The 16,304-nt window shown below is 42.0% G+C and overlaps 1 protein-coding gene and 1 non-coding gene across 13 annotated transcripts in view; both read left to right on the top strand.

Annotated features, from left to right (window-relative positions):
* Window positions 1–16,304, top strand: part of PARD3 (par-3 family cell polarity regulator) — a 656,403-nt gene that overhangs the window by 633,527 nt on the left and 6,572 nt on the right. For all 12 annotated transcript variants that reach the window (XM_034644391.1, XM_034644386.1, XM_034644392.1 and 9 more), the window contains 2 exons: window positions 1,297–1,417; window positions 14,653–14,780. In XM_034644391.1, coding sequence (XP_034500282.1) covers window positions 1,297–1,417; window positions 14,653–14,780 — 249 coding nt within the window. The remainder of the gene's footprint in view (window positions 1–1,296; window positions 1,418–14,652; window positions 14,781–16,304) is intronic.
* On the top strand, window positions 7,843–7,948 carry LOC117796558. Its single transcript, XR_004621109.1, has one exon. It is a non-coding gene; the product is annotated as a U6 spliceosomal RNA (small nuclear RNA).

Genomic DNA, 16,304 nt, shown 5'->3' with positions numbered 1-16,304 from the left:
TTCTGTTTCCAAGCTACCTCTGACAAATTACATGACCCAGGGGGATGTCAGCCAGAACTCAGAATCACACTGAATAACCAGGGTAACATGTTTTCAGTGAAGAGATCCGGTCTTCTAGTAGCTTAGTAGCTTGGAGGGTACAGATGATAAATGCAAGGCTCAATTCTTGTCCTCAAGGAGTCTGATGTTTTGTTGGGGAGACAGCATGTACCTACTGTGCTCGAATAGCTCTCCTGTTAGGACGTGCCTTCATCCTCAGGGGATGACATAGACCAAAAGTGCCAAGGGATTTAAGATTATTTTAAATCTTGGCCATCTCTGCAACTCTTGCAAAATGCTGTTTTTAAAATCTGCATGATTTTATAAAGCAGGGGCTTTGGAGTCCAATATGTGTTTTACTGACACAACATGGCACAATGAAATCAGGGCAGGACTGGACACCAGAAGAATCTTGACTCCAGCTTCACCTCCCCATTGACCAGCGGGGAGACTGCAAACAAGTCACTTATCTTCTTCGAATGTCAGTTTCTACATTTGTGTGTGTGTGTGAGAGAGAGAGAGAGAGAGAAACACTACCATCTGTACCTATCTTAAAAGCTTTTTGTGAGAATTAAAATTTAATGCAATAAAAAAGAAGGCAACATTATTATCAGCTGACTGGTAACATCAAACTACCACCCAAAGTTATTTTTCAAATGCTTGTCATTTATGCTGTGAGAACTGCATTTTGTGTATAGACCTCTGATAACCCTAAATAGGAACTTTATGTGATGGCATTATGAAAACAATACTGCCTGTTTGTGAGGCTGTATTGTATGGTATTACCTCACTTGATTGTTGCCACTATGATATTTAGAGCAAAAATGATTATCATGTCCACTTCATATATATAAAACCCCCCACAACTCAGAGGTATTAAGTGCCTTAGTCTAAGAAGGTGGAGGAACGAGGACAGGACCCTGGTATTTCTGACTTTTATTGCAATGTCCTTTCCAAAAAAATTTTGCTGCCAGCACCTTGCCAGATTACAGAAAGGAAATGAGGCTTGTAAAGTACTGCGTACAACAGGAATGTCTAAACATACTGCTTGCCCTCTGAATATCTGAACTAACTTCAGTAAGTCTTAATCATATGAACAAAATGAAAGCATTTTAAATGCCCAGATATTGTTCTATAAACTCGCTGCCTCTTAAACAGTATCATTCTACAGCAAGCTGCCATTTTCCTCCCCTAGCAACTGCAATTCACAGATTGTATCTCTGAAGGGTGTTCATTGTTGCCTCTTCTCTCTTTTAGCAACAGATCAACTCCTAGCAACCATGATCGGATACAACGTCTACGGCAAGAATTTCAGCAAGCGAAGCAGGATGAAGATGGAGAAGATAGGCGACGTACCTACAGCTTTGAACAGCCCTGGGTGAGTGTCTGGTTCTGCGGCACAGCAAATAGTCTGACGACTTGCCTGCGGTAAGAGCCACTAAGCTCTGACCTTCGTCCTTTATGAAACAAGACAAGATGGAGCCAAATTCCTTTGACCTTTAACATATTGACCTTTTCCTCATTTCCATCTGGGTTTCATCATTGCTAATTTCATTTTATATCTTGTTGCACCATCTGTCCATTGCATAATCAGTTTCATTTGCCTTATGACAAGACATAGCAAAAGGATTCTTGCTGTCAACTATGCACTTTTTTTAACTTTAGTAAATATTTTTCTCTATACATTTTTCTCAGAATCGGAGCCAGAATAAATTAGTTCAACACATGCCTATTGTGAATCTACTATACGTGAAGTATAGTATTTAGCAATTCTTGATTCTTTATTCTCCCTCATCCCCTTTGTGTGTTTGTTGAATCCCTCTGGTTTATCTGCCCATATCCCTGTTCCAGCATATCCGGCTCACAGCCATTGCAGTCGATTTTTCTTTTCTTTAAAGATTTTATTTATTTATTTGGCAGAGAGAGAGCACAAGCAGGCAGAGCTGCAGGGAGAGGGAGAGGGAGAAGCAGGCTCCCCATGGAGCAGGGAGCCCGACCTGGGGCTCGATCCCAGGACCCTGGGATCATGACCTGAGCTGAAGCAGACGCTTAACGACTGAGCCACCCAAGCGCCCCACAGTGATTTTTTTAAAGCAAAACTTAAATGGCTTCTCAGGGCCCATGAGAGAGAGTACAAATTCTACGGTGTGGTGCGCTAATCCCCCTCAGTCCAGCCCTGGACTTGTGCTCTGTTCTTGTCTTTAGCCTTGGAGATGATAGCATTTCTGGGATTGGGAGGCATTGCAGTAGATTGGGGGGTGGGGGTGTTCAAGATGACAGGAATTTTGAAGAATCTCTTTGGAAACTTGAGAGAGAATCAAATAGAGATGAACATATAAGCTGCTTGAGGTAGGAAGTTCTAGCTGAGAGTATTAGTAAATCTAGTCAACATGGTACCATGACCATAGCCAACAATGCTTAGGACTGGGAATAGAAAAACAATTTTTTGATTAATTCCGTGGTGGGGATTGGCGAGACAGACATGACAAAGTCAGAGAAGGCACTCTGGAGGCCTGGGGAAGATGCTGGTGGAGCATCGCCCAGGCTGGACAGGGTGGTGAGCGTAGCTCCAGGACGGGGTGGTGAGTGTAGCTCAAGGACAGGGTGGTGAGTATAGCTCCAGGTCGGGGTGGTGAGTGTAGCTCCAGGAGGGGGTGGTGAGTGTAGCTCAAGGACAGGGTGGTGAGTGTAGCTCAAGGACAGGCTGGTGAGTGTAGCTCAAGGACGGGGTGGTGAGTGTAGCTCAAGGACAGGGTGATGAGTGTAGCTCAAGGACGGGGTGATGAGTATAGTTCAAGGGCAGGGTGGTGAGTGTAGCTCAAGGACAGGGTGGTGAGTGTAGCTCCAGGACGGGGTGGTGAGTGTAGCTCAAGGACAGGGTGGTGAGTGTAGCTCAAGGACGGGGTGGTGAGTGTAGCTCCAGGACAGGGTGCTGAGTGTAGCTCAAGGACAGGGTGCTGAGTATAGCTCAAGGACAGGGTGGTGAGTGTAGCTCAAGGATGGGGTGGTGAGTGTAGCTCAAGGACGGGGTGGTGAGTGTAGCTCAAGGACGGGGTGATGAGTGTAGCTCAAGGACGGGGTGATGAGTGTAGCTCAAGGACAGGGTGATGAGTGTAGCTCAAGGATGGGGTGATGAGTATAGCTCAAGGACAGGGTGGTGAGTGTAGCTCAAGGACAGGGTGGTGAGTGTAGCTCAAGGACAGGGTGGTGAGTGTAGCTCAAGGACAGGGTGGTGAGTGTAGCTCCAGGACAGGGTGGTGAGTGTAGCTCAAGGACAGGGTGGTGAGTGTAGCTCAAGGACGGGGTGGTGAGTGTAGCTCAAGGACAGGGTGGTGAGTGTAGCTCCAGGACGGGGTGGTGAGTGTAGCTCAAGGACAGGGTGGTGAGTGTAGCTCCAGGACAGGGTGGTGAGTGTAGCTCAAGGACAGGGTGATGAGTATAGCTCAAGGAAGCATTGCCCCAATTGCCTGGGAGGTTGCAAGAAAGGTTGGTGGTCTAGGGGTTAGAAAGCGTAGGGGGCTGTGGTCAAAACTATATATTTTTTAGAGTCCAGGATCTTGGAGGTGGGACAGCTCTGGATGATTTGAGGTCAAAAGTATGCCATCCATTTGAGTTCCTGAAGTAGACAAGAGATTAAGGTCCAAAAAGTTAATGAGTTCAGTTCAAAGTGCTGGGATTATAATTACACTAGATAATTTGAGAAAGTAAGGCTAGAAGGAATAGTAGTGTTGAAAAAGGTTTAAAGTGAAAAAAAGAATTCCAACTGACCCAGAACTGAGAGGTTGGTTATTTTGTAGGGAAGCAGAGATAAAGGTAGAACGTAGTTGGAGCTTCAAAGCTAGATCGGAAGTTTGAAGAAAGATGGTATCAGGACGGAGCAGACCTGGCTCTTCAGGCCTATCTTCTTGTGTTGGAAACAAGGGAGTTAGGGTAGGTGGTTGAGTGTCAGTCATTAAACCCTTTGTTAAAATGAAAATTTAAGAGGAAGCTGAGTGCGTAAGGCAAAGCAGATACAAGTAAGTGTTCTCCAAGTGTGGTCCACAGACCAGCACCTTGAACCGTCACTTGGAAGCATGTTATAATTGCACATTCTTGGGCCCTGCCTCAGACCTACTGGATCTAAACCGCTCTGGGTGGGGTCCAGGCATCTGTATTTTAACAAGCCCTGGAGGGGTCATTCTGGAGCCTGTTGAACTTGGAGAAGCACTGCAATAGAGCTGAAGTCACCTCTGAGGTCCTTTTTGGTCCTAAAATCCAACACCCTCAATATACTCGACACAAGGCCAGACACCTATAAACGTTTGGATCGTGGAGTTTAGTGATCAAACTGGAGTCAGTGGAAGATAATTTTGAAAAAGTGAAGGAAAAATGGGAGAAGCAGTGCTAGTTTGAAGGGCTTTACCTCTGTTCAAGAGAGGAAGGTGGAGCCTTGGAGCAGGCACTCGGCAATATGAGACCAACATCCGAGAGTAAAAACTCCTTGTGAAATCAATCCTAGCCTAACTTTGGGAGGTTGTCAAACAAGCTTAGCAGATATAATGTCTAAGAATATCTGTAATTGTGTTTCCGCAGCAATATTACTATTAATGGTATTGTTTTTCTAAAACATTTATTTTTTAGATGATCGAGTAAATTGAGTCATTCCCAGGTAGCAACATGACAGAATTATGTTGGTCTATTTATATTGGTTAGCATAATTGACTCAATCTCTTCCTACCAGGTTTCTTAAAGCAGGGTTCTTTTTTTTTTTAAAGTTTTTAATTTTAATTCCAGTATAGTTCACACAGTGTTATGTTAATTTTAGGTGCACAATATAGTGATTCAACACTTTCATATAACACCAGGTGCTCATCACAACAGGTGCCCCCTTTAATCCCCATCACCTATCTCACCCATCCCCCACCCACCTCCTCTCTGATAACCATCAGTTTGTTCTCTATAGTTAAGAGTCTGTTTCTTGGTTTGTCTCTCTCTTTTTTCCTTTGCTCATTTGTTTTGTTCCTTAAATACCACATGTGAGTGAAATCATATGGTATTTATCTTGATCTGACTGACGTATTCCGCTTAGCATTATACTCTCTAGCTCCATTCTTGTCATTGCAGATGGCAAGGTTTCATTCCTTTTTATGGCTGAGTAATATTCCATTGTGTGTATCTCACAACTTCTTTATCCATTCATCTATCAGCAGACCCCTGGGCTGCGTCCATAACTGGGCTATTGTAAATAATGCTGCAGTAAACATTGGGCATAAACATTGTGTCCCTTTGAATTAGTCTTTTTGTATTCTTTGGGTAAATATCCAGTAATGTGATTACTGGATCATAAGGTAGTTCTAGTTTTAACTTTTTGGGGGATCTCCATACTGTGTTCCACAGTGGCTGCAATTCCCTCCAACAGTGCATGAGGGTTCCTTTTCCCCACATCCTCACCAACACTTGTTTCTTGTATTGTTGATTTTAGCCATTCTGACAGGTATGAGGTGATATCACATTGTAGTTTTGATTTGCATTTCCCTGATGATAAGTGATGTTGAACATCTTTTCATGTGTCTGTTGGCATCTGGATGTCTTCTTTGGAGAAATGTCTGTTCATGTCTTCTGCCCATCTTTTAATTGGGTTATTTATTGTTTGGGTGTTGAGTTGTATCAGTTCTTTATATATTTTGGATACTAACTCTTTATCGGATATGTCATTTGCAAATAATTTGGTAGGTTACCTTGTAGTTTTGTTGATTGTTTCCTTTGCCATGCAGAAGCCTTTTATTTTGCTAAAATAGTTTTTGTAGTCCCAATACTTTATTTTTGCTTTTATTTCACTTGCCTCAGGAGACATATCTAGAAATATGTTGCTACAGCCAAAGTCAGGGAAATTACTGCCTGTGCTGTCTTTTAGGATTTTTATAGTTTCAGGTCTCACATTTAGGTCTTTAATCCATTTTGAGTTTATTTTTGTGTATGGTGAAAGAAAGTGGTCCAGATTCATTCTTTTTTTTAAATTTTATTAATTTATTTGAGAGAGAGAGAGAAGGAGAAAGTGAGCATGAGCAGGGGGAGGGGCAGAGGGAGAGGGAGGTGGACTTTCCACTGAGCAGGGAGCCTGATGCGGGGCTCCATCCCAGGACCCTAAGATCATGACCTGAGCCAAAGGCAGATGCTTAACTGACTGAGCTACCCAGGCACCCCTCCAGTTTCATTCTTTTGTGTGTGGCTGTCCAGTTTAACCAACACCATTTGTTGAAGAGACAGTCTTTTTCCCACTGGGTACTCTTTCCTGCTTCAATGAAGATTAATTGACCACATAATAGTGACTTCGTTTCTGGGTTTTCTATTCTGTTCCATTATCTGTGTGTCTATTTTTGTGCCACTACCATTCTGCCTTGATCTCTACAGCTTTGTAATATAAGTTGATGTCTGGGATTTTGATACCTTCACTTCTGCTTTTCTTTTTCAGGGTTGCTTTGGCTATTTAGGGTCTTTTGTGATTCCATACAAGTTTTAGGATTGTTTGTTCTGTGAAAAAATGCTATTGGTATTTTGATAGGGATTGCACTAAATGTGTAGATTGCTTTGGGTATATAGACATTTTAACAATATTTGTTCTTCCAATCCATGAGCATGGAATGTCTTTACATTTCTTTGTGTCTTCTTGAATTTCTTTCATCAACATTTTATAGTTTTAGAGTATAGATCTTTCACCTCTTTGGTTAGTTAAGCTTATTCCTGAATATTTTATTGTTTTTGGTGCAATTGTAAATGCGATTGTTCTCTTATTTTCTCTTTCTGCTGCTTTATTATTACTGTATTATTAGTGCAACAGATTTCTGTACACTGATATTGTATCCTGTGACTTTTACTGAATTCATTTATGAGTTCTCATAGTTTTTTGGTGGAGTCTTTTGGGTTTTCTACATATAGTGTCATGTCACCTGGAAATAGTGGAAGTTTGACTTCTTCCTTACCAATTGGGATGCCTTTTATGTCTTTTTGTTGCCTGATTGCTGTGGCTAGGACTTCCAGGACTATGCTGAATAAAGCTGGTGAGAGTGGACATCCCTGTTGTGTTCCTGACCTTAGGGGGAAAGCTCTCAGTTTTACCCCATTGAGAATGACATTCTCTGTGGGTTTTTCATATATGGCCTTTATCATGTTGACGTATATTCCCTCTAGGCCTACTTTGTTGAGCGTTTTTATCGTGAATGGATGTGTACTTTGTCAGATGCTTTTTCTGCATCTATTAAAATAAGCATATGGTTCTTATCCTTTCTTTTATTGATGTGATGTATCACGTTGATTGATTTGAAGCAGGATTCTTTTTTGAGGTGGGGTAAACATCCTTAGCTATGTATATTTGCACAGAAAGGCTGAAAAGAGGAAAGAATACAGTGGCCACCTGAAGGGGAAAACCAACCCTATATGAAAAAGTTCTAAACACAGAGTTGAAACCTGCAGGAGCCTGCCTGGGTTTCTCAGTCCCCATACCACACCGTGAAGAGCGGCAGAATGCCGCCTGACTTTACTTGGCATGTGATTTCAAACCAGCATATTTGCAACATTACTGTTTAATTAATTATTTAATTGATCAAATTTATTGAGTGCTTATTACTGTGTTCCAGTCAGTGTGTTTGGTGCTGGAGAGCAAAGACGGGAAGGAAAGACTACTGTTAGAACTTTACAGTCCAGCTGATCCAAAGGAAAAGAATATTTTGTACAATTTATGATACAGGTTTGCATGGAGTGTTAAGCACTGAGGAACGATGGCCAAATCAGTGTGGGTGGTTAGGAAAGTCTTGGAAGAAGACTTCAGTGTTCACCTCGGTGGCATGTGTACTGAGATTGGAACGATACAGAGAAGAGGAGCACGGCACCTGCACAAGGATGGCGTGCAAATGCAGGAATATTCCACATTTAAAAAAAGAAAAGGAAAATAAAGAACACCTCATTGAAGTTGAAATATATTTTAAATATATAACTCTGAGAAAGAGAGAAACGTGTATTTGGGAACTAAGATTGATTGGACTTTTTCTGGTTGGTGACATTATATCCACATGCGAGATGTCCAAGTTTGTTTGAGGCTAAATGAGCATTTCTTATTTCTTAGCTGTAGATGTTTTTCATTGGGAGATGTGGAGATGATTTGATACCCATTTTGGTTCATTTATAAGGATTTTTTTTTCTTAATGGAGGTAGGGAATATGTTAGTATAGATTTCTGTTATCTACTTAATTCAGTCATGTTAGGAAAAATGTATGAGAAGATCTTATACATCCAGAAACTCACCTACTGAAGGTCATAGGGCAAATTATTGTATATCAAAATGCTGGAGCAACGTTAGACCAACCACTTGGCTTGTATTATCATTTCCTGTAATGAGTGAGCAGGGAATTATTTGGATGACAAGCTGATTACTATAGGAATAGAATAATTTCCTAAATTGTGGGTCAGAAGTTGACCTTTTCTTTTTCTTTTTCTTTTTTTTTACATTTTCCAACAATTGGGATCTTGCTGTGTACTCTCCTTTCTCTGATCATATAAATGAGCCTAAAGTGACTGTAATTCTACTTAGTGTATTAATTTTCATACCAATTCTCATTGTTGCCTTAGTAAGAGCTGCTCAGTTGTTCAAAATGTCACTGGGTCTATGGTTTTTATTGTGTGTTTTACAAAATGAGCTTTGAATGTCTTAGAGTCTTTTTTTTTTCGTATGTACTCTGACCTTGAAAGGTCACTGTGTTTGGAAAGGATGAGACCATGATCTCAGTCATTGGAACGGTTTGTAATCATTTTAGTTTTAAGAAACCACAAACTCATCTTCAAACTGTGTGTCCCTCTTAGTCCATAGTAGTTGAAATTGCCATGCTTGTTGGAAATGCCACACACAAAGTGCAGCCAGATGTATCATATAGAAAAAGATCCAAGCCAATTACTTTACATACAGAGAGCGATGCTGCAGAAAACTCATCCAAGTAGCCCCTTTCAATTCATCCATTTTGAAAATGTTCTCCCTAAACTCTAGTAGTGTGGAATGCACCTGTTCCTGGGCTTTTGTTCAAAATAATGTTTGGGCCTGAGGGAGCTGATTTGTGGCACAAAAGGTCTTTAGATGAGCAGAGGCCCAGAAAATTTCCTTAGCTCCATAATTAAAGTGAATTCTCTCCCAACTTGGGTAAGAGAAGAAGGGGGGGGAGGGGGAGGAGGAGAAAAAGCAACTTCTTTACCAATGTAGTGCCAGGTGCAACATAAATAAAGCAGCAGGTTGTTTGAAGTCTTTCTTAAGATAATGGAACAATAGCTGAGGTTAGGGTTATTATCACAGAGCTCAGAGATGGGCACGACTTAGTGTTGCTTTTAAAAGAATTAAATGGCAGGCTGCAGACATAAGTACAGTATGCTGTTAAAACTTTGCAGATACCTGAGTGTTGCCCACAAGGAGACTTGCTGGCTGAGGCAGTTGATAGATGGGATAATGGAGCCTTTAATAGCTATATTGCTAAATCCTTTCCATCCCAGGTTGGTAGGGCCTGAAAGTAGTTTAGTCCTTCAGATGGAAAATTGATCCTCTGCGATGTGAATACCCTCTTCTCCCCCAAGCTTTCTTCCTGGGTGTCTTTAAACAAAAACAAAAACAAAAAACCAAAACAAAACAAAAAAAATCTGTCCTTTTCTCTATTTTTCTGTCTTGGACTTTTAATGGCTCCTCTTCCCTTTTTAGGGTTTTGTCTGCTTTAATTAGAGAGCCAGTCTGCAGTACACAGCCACCCCGCACCCCTAGATTGCCTTCCCTGTACTTGGGGAATTTGGGAAAATGATGCTGTTGTTTTTGTTTTCATCTTTCTTAAGACTTCAGGGTATCTGCTGTGATTTCCTTATAATGGGGCTCCATGCCTTGACTCGACAAATCCTCGGTTGATAGCCTTGCAGTTCACATTGGGTGGAAATCACCTCCCTTGGAAGTCAACCTGGAGAAAGCCATTCCTGCAGGAAAGGGAGGCCCTTTACTCATGGCCAAAGCCTCTGTGCTACAGCAAAGTAGCCCCAGGACCCGTCCCCCCAGCCAAAGGCTCCATGACCGGTGGGCCGTGCCACCCACAGAGGTGTCAGGTAGTAGAAATGAGTGAAGCTGCTTTGGGTCGTCATTCACATGTGACACTAGAGAGCTGTCTTGTTTTGTAGAGCCCCACCTCTATTTTCAACCTACCTGCTGTTTAAGGAGGGGGGGGAATAGATCCAGACACTGTTCGGGAAAGAGGAGATAGAGACAAACAGTGTGTAGAAATCAAAATGTATTTATAAGAACTTTATGAGGGAAACTGGTAAGCTCTGCAGATTTTTCAAGCATTACTCAAATCATTAGTAGCAATTAAGCTTTTCAACATTCAGAACCCGCAAGAGTTCGATCGATAGTTGTAAAAGTATCTTGGGTGATAGGGTAGAGGTGGAGGGCTGTGAAGGCGGGATCGATAGACAAAAGTTAACTTTGTCTTGATTTAAAGTTTTCGATGGGTCTGCTACAGAAAATAATTACCGAGATTAGAAGTCGCCACTTTTAAACAGAGCAAACGTTTTACACTCTTTGCATGATTCAGTGGCATAGCCGTTCTTCCTACCCTCTACCAAATGTGTAAATTACCATTTTTATCAGCACGTGGAATTTATATTAGGGTTGCAGCACATTTGAATTGCTGAAATGGAGACTCCAGATCTCAGGTGGGCGTGTGTTCTTTTAGTGATCGTGGCCGTCGTCTTCACCACAGCTTTTCCTACGAGGCAGACAAACTTCTTGTAGCTTATTTTTGTATTCAGTACGTGCCCTTTGAATGTATGGGAAAATTTGGAAATTTTTATCATTCATGATTTAAATAGGAAAGGCACTCAAAACTATCATTTATAGGGGTGCCTCGAAGGCTCAGTCAGTTAAGCGTCCTACTCTTGATTTTGGCTCAGGTCATGTTCCAGGGTTGTGAGAGTGAAGCTCTGTGCTAGGTGCGGAGCCTGCTTAAGATTCTCTCTCTTCTTCTCCTTGTGCCTGTCTCACCCCCCTCTCTCCGTCTCTCTCTTACTAAAAAAAGTATAAGAATAGCACATACATGTGTGTATATGTGAATATATACAGGCATGCACACACGTAGGTTTACATGCTTCTTTATGTGAAGAAAAATTAGGGATTTAAAAATTATTTTCTATAAATGTTAATAAAACATTAATGAATTTTCTTTCCTATGTAACACACGCTCTTGAACATTAAGCTCTGAAAGTCTTACGAAATTGCCTAGTTCTAATTGGCACTGAAACGTTGCATGGTGCATATTTAGTTTTGTTCTTTCTTTAGTCTATTAACTGTTAACAGTTTTGGTTTTGTGTTTTTATTTTTTGTATTGTTTATTTTTACTTTGGAAAAAGAAGAATGATTTTGTTTAACTGAGAAAAATGCTTGGTTAATGACTTAATGTAATGAAAACACTGTGTAGAAGATATTTTTAATATTTTGCTTTACACTAGTAAATGATAGCCAAATTGTGTAGCTTTTCCAAACTTTATATAGTTGTTTGTACAGTATAAACAGTATCTCTCTATAATCATGATAAAGACCAGCACTTTGCAACTCACTTACGAAAGTAACATAGCTTTCACTGTGGGTTGAAACATGAGCCATGAGGAGAGTCACTTATCATGGCCCTCCAGTGTACTGTGTCGTAGATAACCACGTATTTATTTCTATTTACAATCTCTGCATTATTATGGCCTTGGTAACCTTGGCTATTTTTTTACTTGAAAGGTCATTGCTTGTCACAGATTTCATCACAAACGAGGCCAGGTTATTTGTAATTTGCACTCTTGAAAACAGAGCTTATTGCCTTATTGTCTGGCGAATCTCCAGAATTATTACAATTATAATTTACCTGTGTGTTTCCCTGTATACATGTTACTTCGTTGTTGTGGTTGTTGATACTGTTTTATTCGAAAACCTGCACTTCTCTCTGGGGTTACAAATGACCTTTCTTCATTTCTCTATTTTTGTGATTTTGGACTCCAGATAAATTATTCTCTTTCTTCAAGAGAGATGGAAACCACAGTATTTAAAAGTCAGAATTGTCCATTATAATACTGCTCCCGCAATTTACATTTTTATGCGATCGTCGTTGAAATCATGAATCAAGTTATTTTTGATTCAGGCCAAGTATGAAACTTGCCAGGATGAACTTACCTAGTTGTTGCTCTGGGCTGCTCATGTATACAATTTTCCTGGAAATCTGTGACTCAGTAACATTTCATCTTAAAGATTAAGGTGCTTCTTTTTAAGAACCTACCCGTTTGCATGCTTTGGAAAGAGAAATGGAATAAAATATTCATGGTGAGGCTAATAAGGTTTATATTTCATTGTGGTGGGCAGACTAGTACGACATATGTCAGTTTGCCGATACCAAACTCATTCACTCGTGTTTTCAGATCGTGTGTGATGATAATTTTATTATTGGAGTTCATCAGGGTCCAGCTAGATGCTCACCACTGATGAAGTTTGAGGTGAACAGTGTCAGAAACCACACACTGGAGGAAGCAAAAGCCCTTCAACAACTTCTTCTTCTTTTTTTTGTTTTTTCTGTCAGAATCAAATTTTCAGGCCTCTGGGAGAAACAACTTAAAAATACACCTGAAATTTCTACAAGACCTTGCATTTTCTTTTCACATCTCCACAAGCAGTGTGTCACAGAACAGCATGAACTTAAAAAGCTGGTTACTAAATCCTACTGCAGAATGCCAGCTCTTTCAAGGCTGCTTGACACATGTATATAGCTTACACTGAGTGAAAAGGAAAGGGAAACGTGGTTCTTTTTTGAGGGTGTAAAGGTGATTGTGTAGTATTTTCTTGCTTTGCTTTCCCTCTGTCCAGTGGCTTCTCTCAAGCTTCCCATGCCTCACCGTGAACAATAGAACCGCTCAGTTCTCTTTTTGGCCAGGCTCATCAAGTGTAATGGAAGAAAATGTCTGTCTTCTTTAATGTACTTGATGAACAATTGGTTGATGCTTTGTTTGCATAAGCAGAACTCACTCAGCAAGGTGTTTTCCTTGCTGAAGGCACCGCTGATGTGTTATTTGAACGGTGTTGTGGAGCGGGTCTCAGAACACACGTTTGTTCCAGTGAGTGTGGTTATAAACATCCACTAGTAGAGACTGGGGTATTGTAAAGCCTAATCTCTTCATGCATTATTTTTGTATCGGGGTATTTTTAATATGCTCACTGACTATGCCCATATGCTTTGAAATTTTTGTCCCATATATTGCCTTATTATTGCTTAACCAACAGATGAGATAATGCTGGCCAGGCAGAAAGAGAACAATAGATGATGCTTGCTTTCTGTTCACACAAAAGCCAACCACAGGAGCCACTCCTTAGGTAGCAAGCCCACATGTCTGACAGCTCTCCGAATGAATGCGAAGACTCTGTTATTTTAGGAAATGAGTATCGAGTCAAAGTCTGCCATTGGTGTTCAACTCTCAAAGAAAATCGATAGCTTGTTTTGAGAGACATTCCACACTCAGAATATGCCTATCGCACAATGTTGCGTAACGCAAAGGAGAACAGAGGTCTGCAAGTGCCAAAATGGATTATTCAGTGAACGCCACTGATGCTAAGATAAACCATTGTTGTCAGGTTAGAGGCATCGTTGTCTATTTTGAGCAGAGCTACTTTTGTTTTAAAAGGGCAGATCTAGACGGGAAGGTAAGCCGAAAACTGTCCGTGAGAAGCCGGAGATCCACAGGGGCTTGCTCTGAGCAGCACAACATACACAGCCGATATCAGATTTTGCTGAGAGGCAGCAGTCAGTAGATGACCTGCTGACCGATGTATTTAGCCAGAAGGAGTGAAAGTGTCTCCATAGAACATAATTAACCCAGGTAAAAAAATGCCATTTCCTAATAAGTAAGGCAAATGTATTGTCTCATAACCCATTCAAGCAGCGAGTAGCTTTTGGGTTTGTTCTTTTGATGAGTGTTTCTGTTCCCACGTGGCTGCCATCTGTGGGTTGGAGGAGACCTGTCCATGGCTAGCAGTGCCTAGTGTCAACCAATCTCAGTGCAAAATTTAACTGTCACCCTTTACCAAAAGGGGAATCAGCTATATGGTAGCGTATTGCTAAACTAAAAGATGTAACTGCTGAAGAAATTCGCCAGCACAGCCAACTTTCAAGGACTTTCCCACTTTTGTGAATTATTGTAGCAGATTTTTATTGACTTACTTATTTTTGGCAATGGCTCCTTCTGGTCTTCTGAGCAGCCTTGCTCCCCTGTTTGCTGGAGAGACAAGAGATACAAAACAGTATCTAATGTTGGTGTTTACCACACCTCATTAGAAGACTAGAAAAGTTGACCTTTCAATTTCAGACCATCCTAAAGCCATGGTCCAAATGTATGATGCTTCAGGATTTGGGGCTCAGAAGAGCAAATAGAGAGATACCTCTTTTCTCACACTTGAGAAAATGGCAATCGACTTTTTATAAAATTCACAGAATCCCTACGTGTTTCCAGGTCGCTCCTTAAGAATTGAAATTGGGTCCACCCGCCACGTGCTGGCCATCCTTCCCTTCTTGCTAACCGTGTTGCTTTCCCGCCCTTCAGCCCAGCTCCAGAGCGGCGGCGCAGAGCGGCAGGCACTCGGTGTCCGTGGAGGTGCAGATGCAGCGGCAGCGGCAGGAGGAGCGCGAAGGCTTCCAGCAGGCGCAGCGCCAGTACAGCTCCCTGCCCCGGTACGGAGCGCCCACAGCCTCCCCCTCCTGCAGCATCGCCCCGGCCTCTCCCGCTCGCACACCCCACGGTAGGCCTGCGGGAAGCAGCCTGCACGGCTGTCTCCCCGTGTGGCAAGACGACTGGCAGGAAAGGCGTTGCAGGAGATGCCGGTATTTTCACCCCAAAGCTCCCAGCTGAGAGCAAGATGATCTGACATAGGAGGACCAGGCTGAGGGGTCCCACCTGGGATGGGGTCCCACCTGGGATCCCGTACTGGTTGTGCTACTTCCCGGGGGGCCGTGGACCAGATGGTGTCTTCCTCTGAATAATGGAAAGCTAACTCTTACTTCCCGCGGATGGTAGGCTCCCCAGCGTACCTGGTAGTGTGCAGATCTAGGGCTCTGTGAAAGGGTGGCGGTGAATGCTGCGCGGTGTGCTCAGGGGGTCTCTCTTACTCTCCTGCGGTCCTTGCTTTTGCTCCGTGCTGAGCTGCAGAGTCCCAAGGATGCCCACCGCGCTAGCTGACAAGCGGGAGGTCTATCTGCAGGCCCTCGCATGGATTCTCCGCCAAAGGCCTGGAGAGCGCTCAGGTGACTGAGCCCTAATACACTGACACGGTAGCCATTTTTCCATTTCCAACGTGCACAGTAAAGAATAAAAATATTTAAGAGCATTCATCTTCCCAAACTTCCCACGAGCCACTCCTGTAATCACAATTCTTACAGGCATTTGTTCTATTTCAAAACCAGGTGACAAACACATTTTGGGTGGGAAAAAAATACACTTATCATGTTTGTGTCCGGTGGATTGCTTGGAATGTGAGCAGAGCAGTGTGGGGGGCGTCAAGGGCTTACCAGTGTAAAAGTGGTCTTGATTTGCTTCTAATTTTTAATAATAATGAGTCTTTTTAAATGTTAAATAATCACTGTAATAACCATGAGGGACTTGGCTGCATTGTTGTAGATCAGACGAGGGAATGAGGATATGATGAAAATCTGTACCAGGCTGAGTACTGTTCTGTAGTGATCGTTAATTGTAGTATTACTGGTACCATAGTATTGTTCATTCAGTTGTTCTTTTTTAATCTATAAAGCTGTATCTCCTTAGAAAACTAAATTATTTCTTCTTTTAAATAGGAGAATTACCTTTTCTTTTAAATAGGAGAATATTTATTTAGCCCACTCTGGGTAAGAGTCATTGAAGTTTAGTTCCGGACAGGACCTTGGAAATCACTTTGTCCTACACGGAAGCAGCTCAGTGAAATTAGGCAACTTCCCCCAGCGTGACACAGCTAGTATGTAATTCTGCCAACATTCAAACCTAAACCTGCCCGTGCCCTAAACCCTAACTTTATAAGGTTCATTGCTACCAAAGGTTTTGGTTCCCAAGTCTGGAATTGTAAGGTGTGTAGGTGTAAAGTTTCTCTCTGTGCTCCACTGCCCTTAGCGTTTGGAAGAAGGCCACTGTACGAATCAGCTCAATGCATCAAATGCGAAACAGTTCAAGGATTCTGCATCAAGGTTCTCCTGTCAAAGCCCTCCACC

The sequence above is a fragment of the Ailuropoda melanoleuca genome, chromosome 15, assembly GCF_002007445.2.
Source record: "Ailuropoda melanoleuca isolate Jingjing chromosome 15, ASM200744v2, whole genome shotgun sequence".
Taxonomy (NCBI): domain Eukaryota; kingdom Metazoa; phylum Chordata; class Mammalia; order Carnivora; family Ursidae; genus Ailuropoda; species Ailuropoda melanoleuca.
Note: the sequence above shows the minus strand (reverse complement) of the source record. Positions and strands in the feature narration are given on the sequence as shown.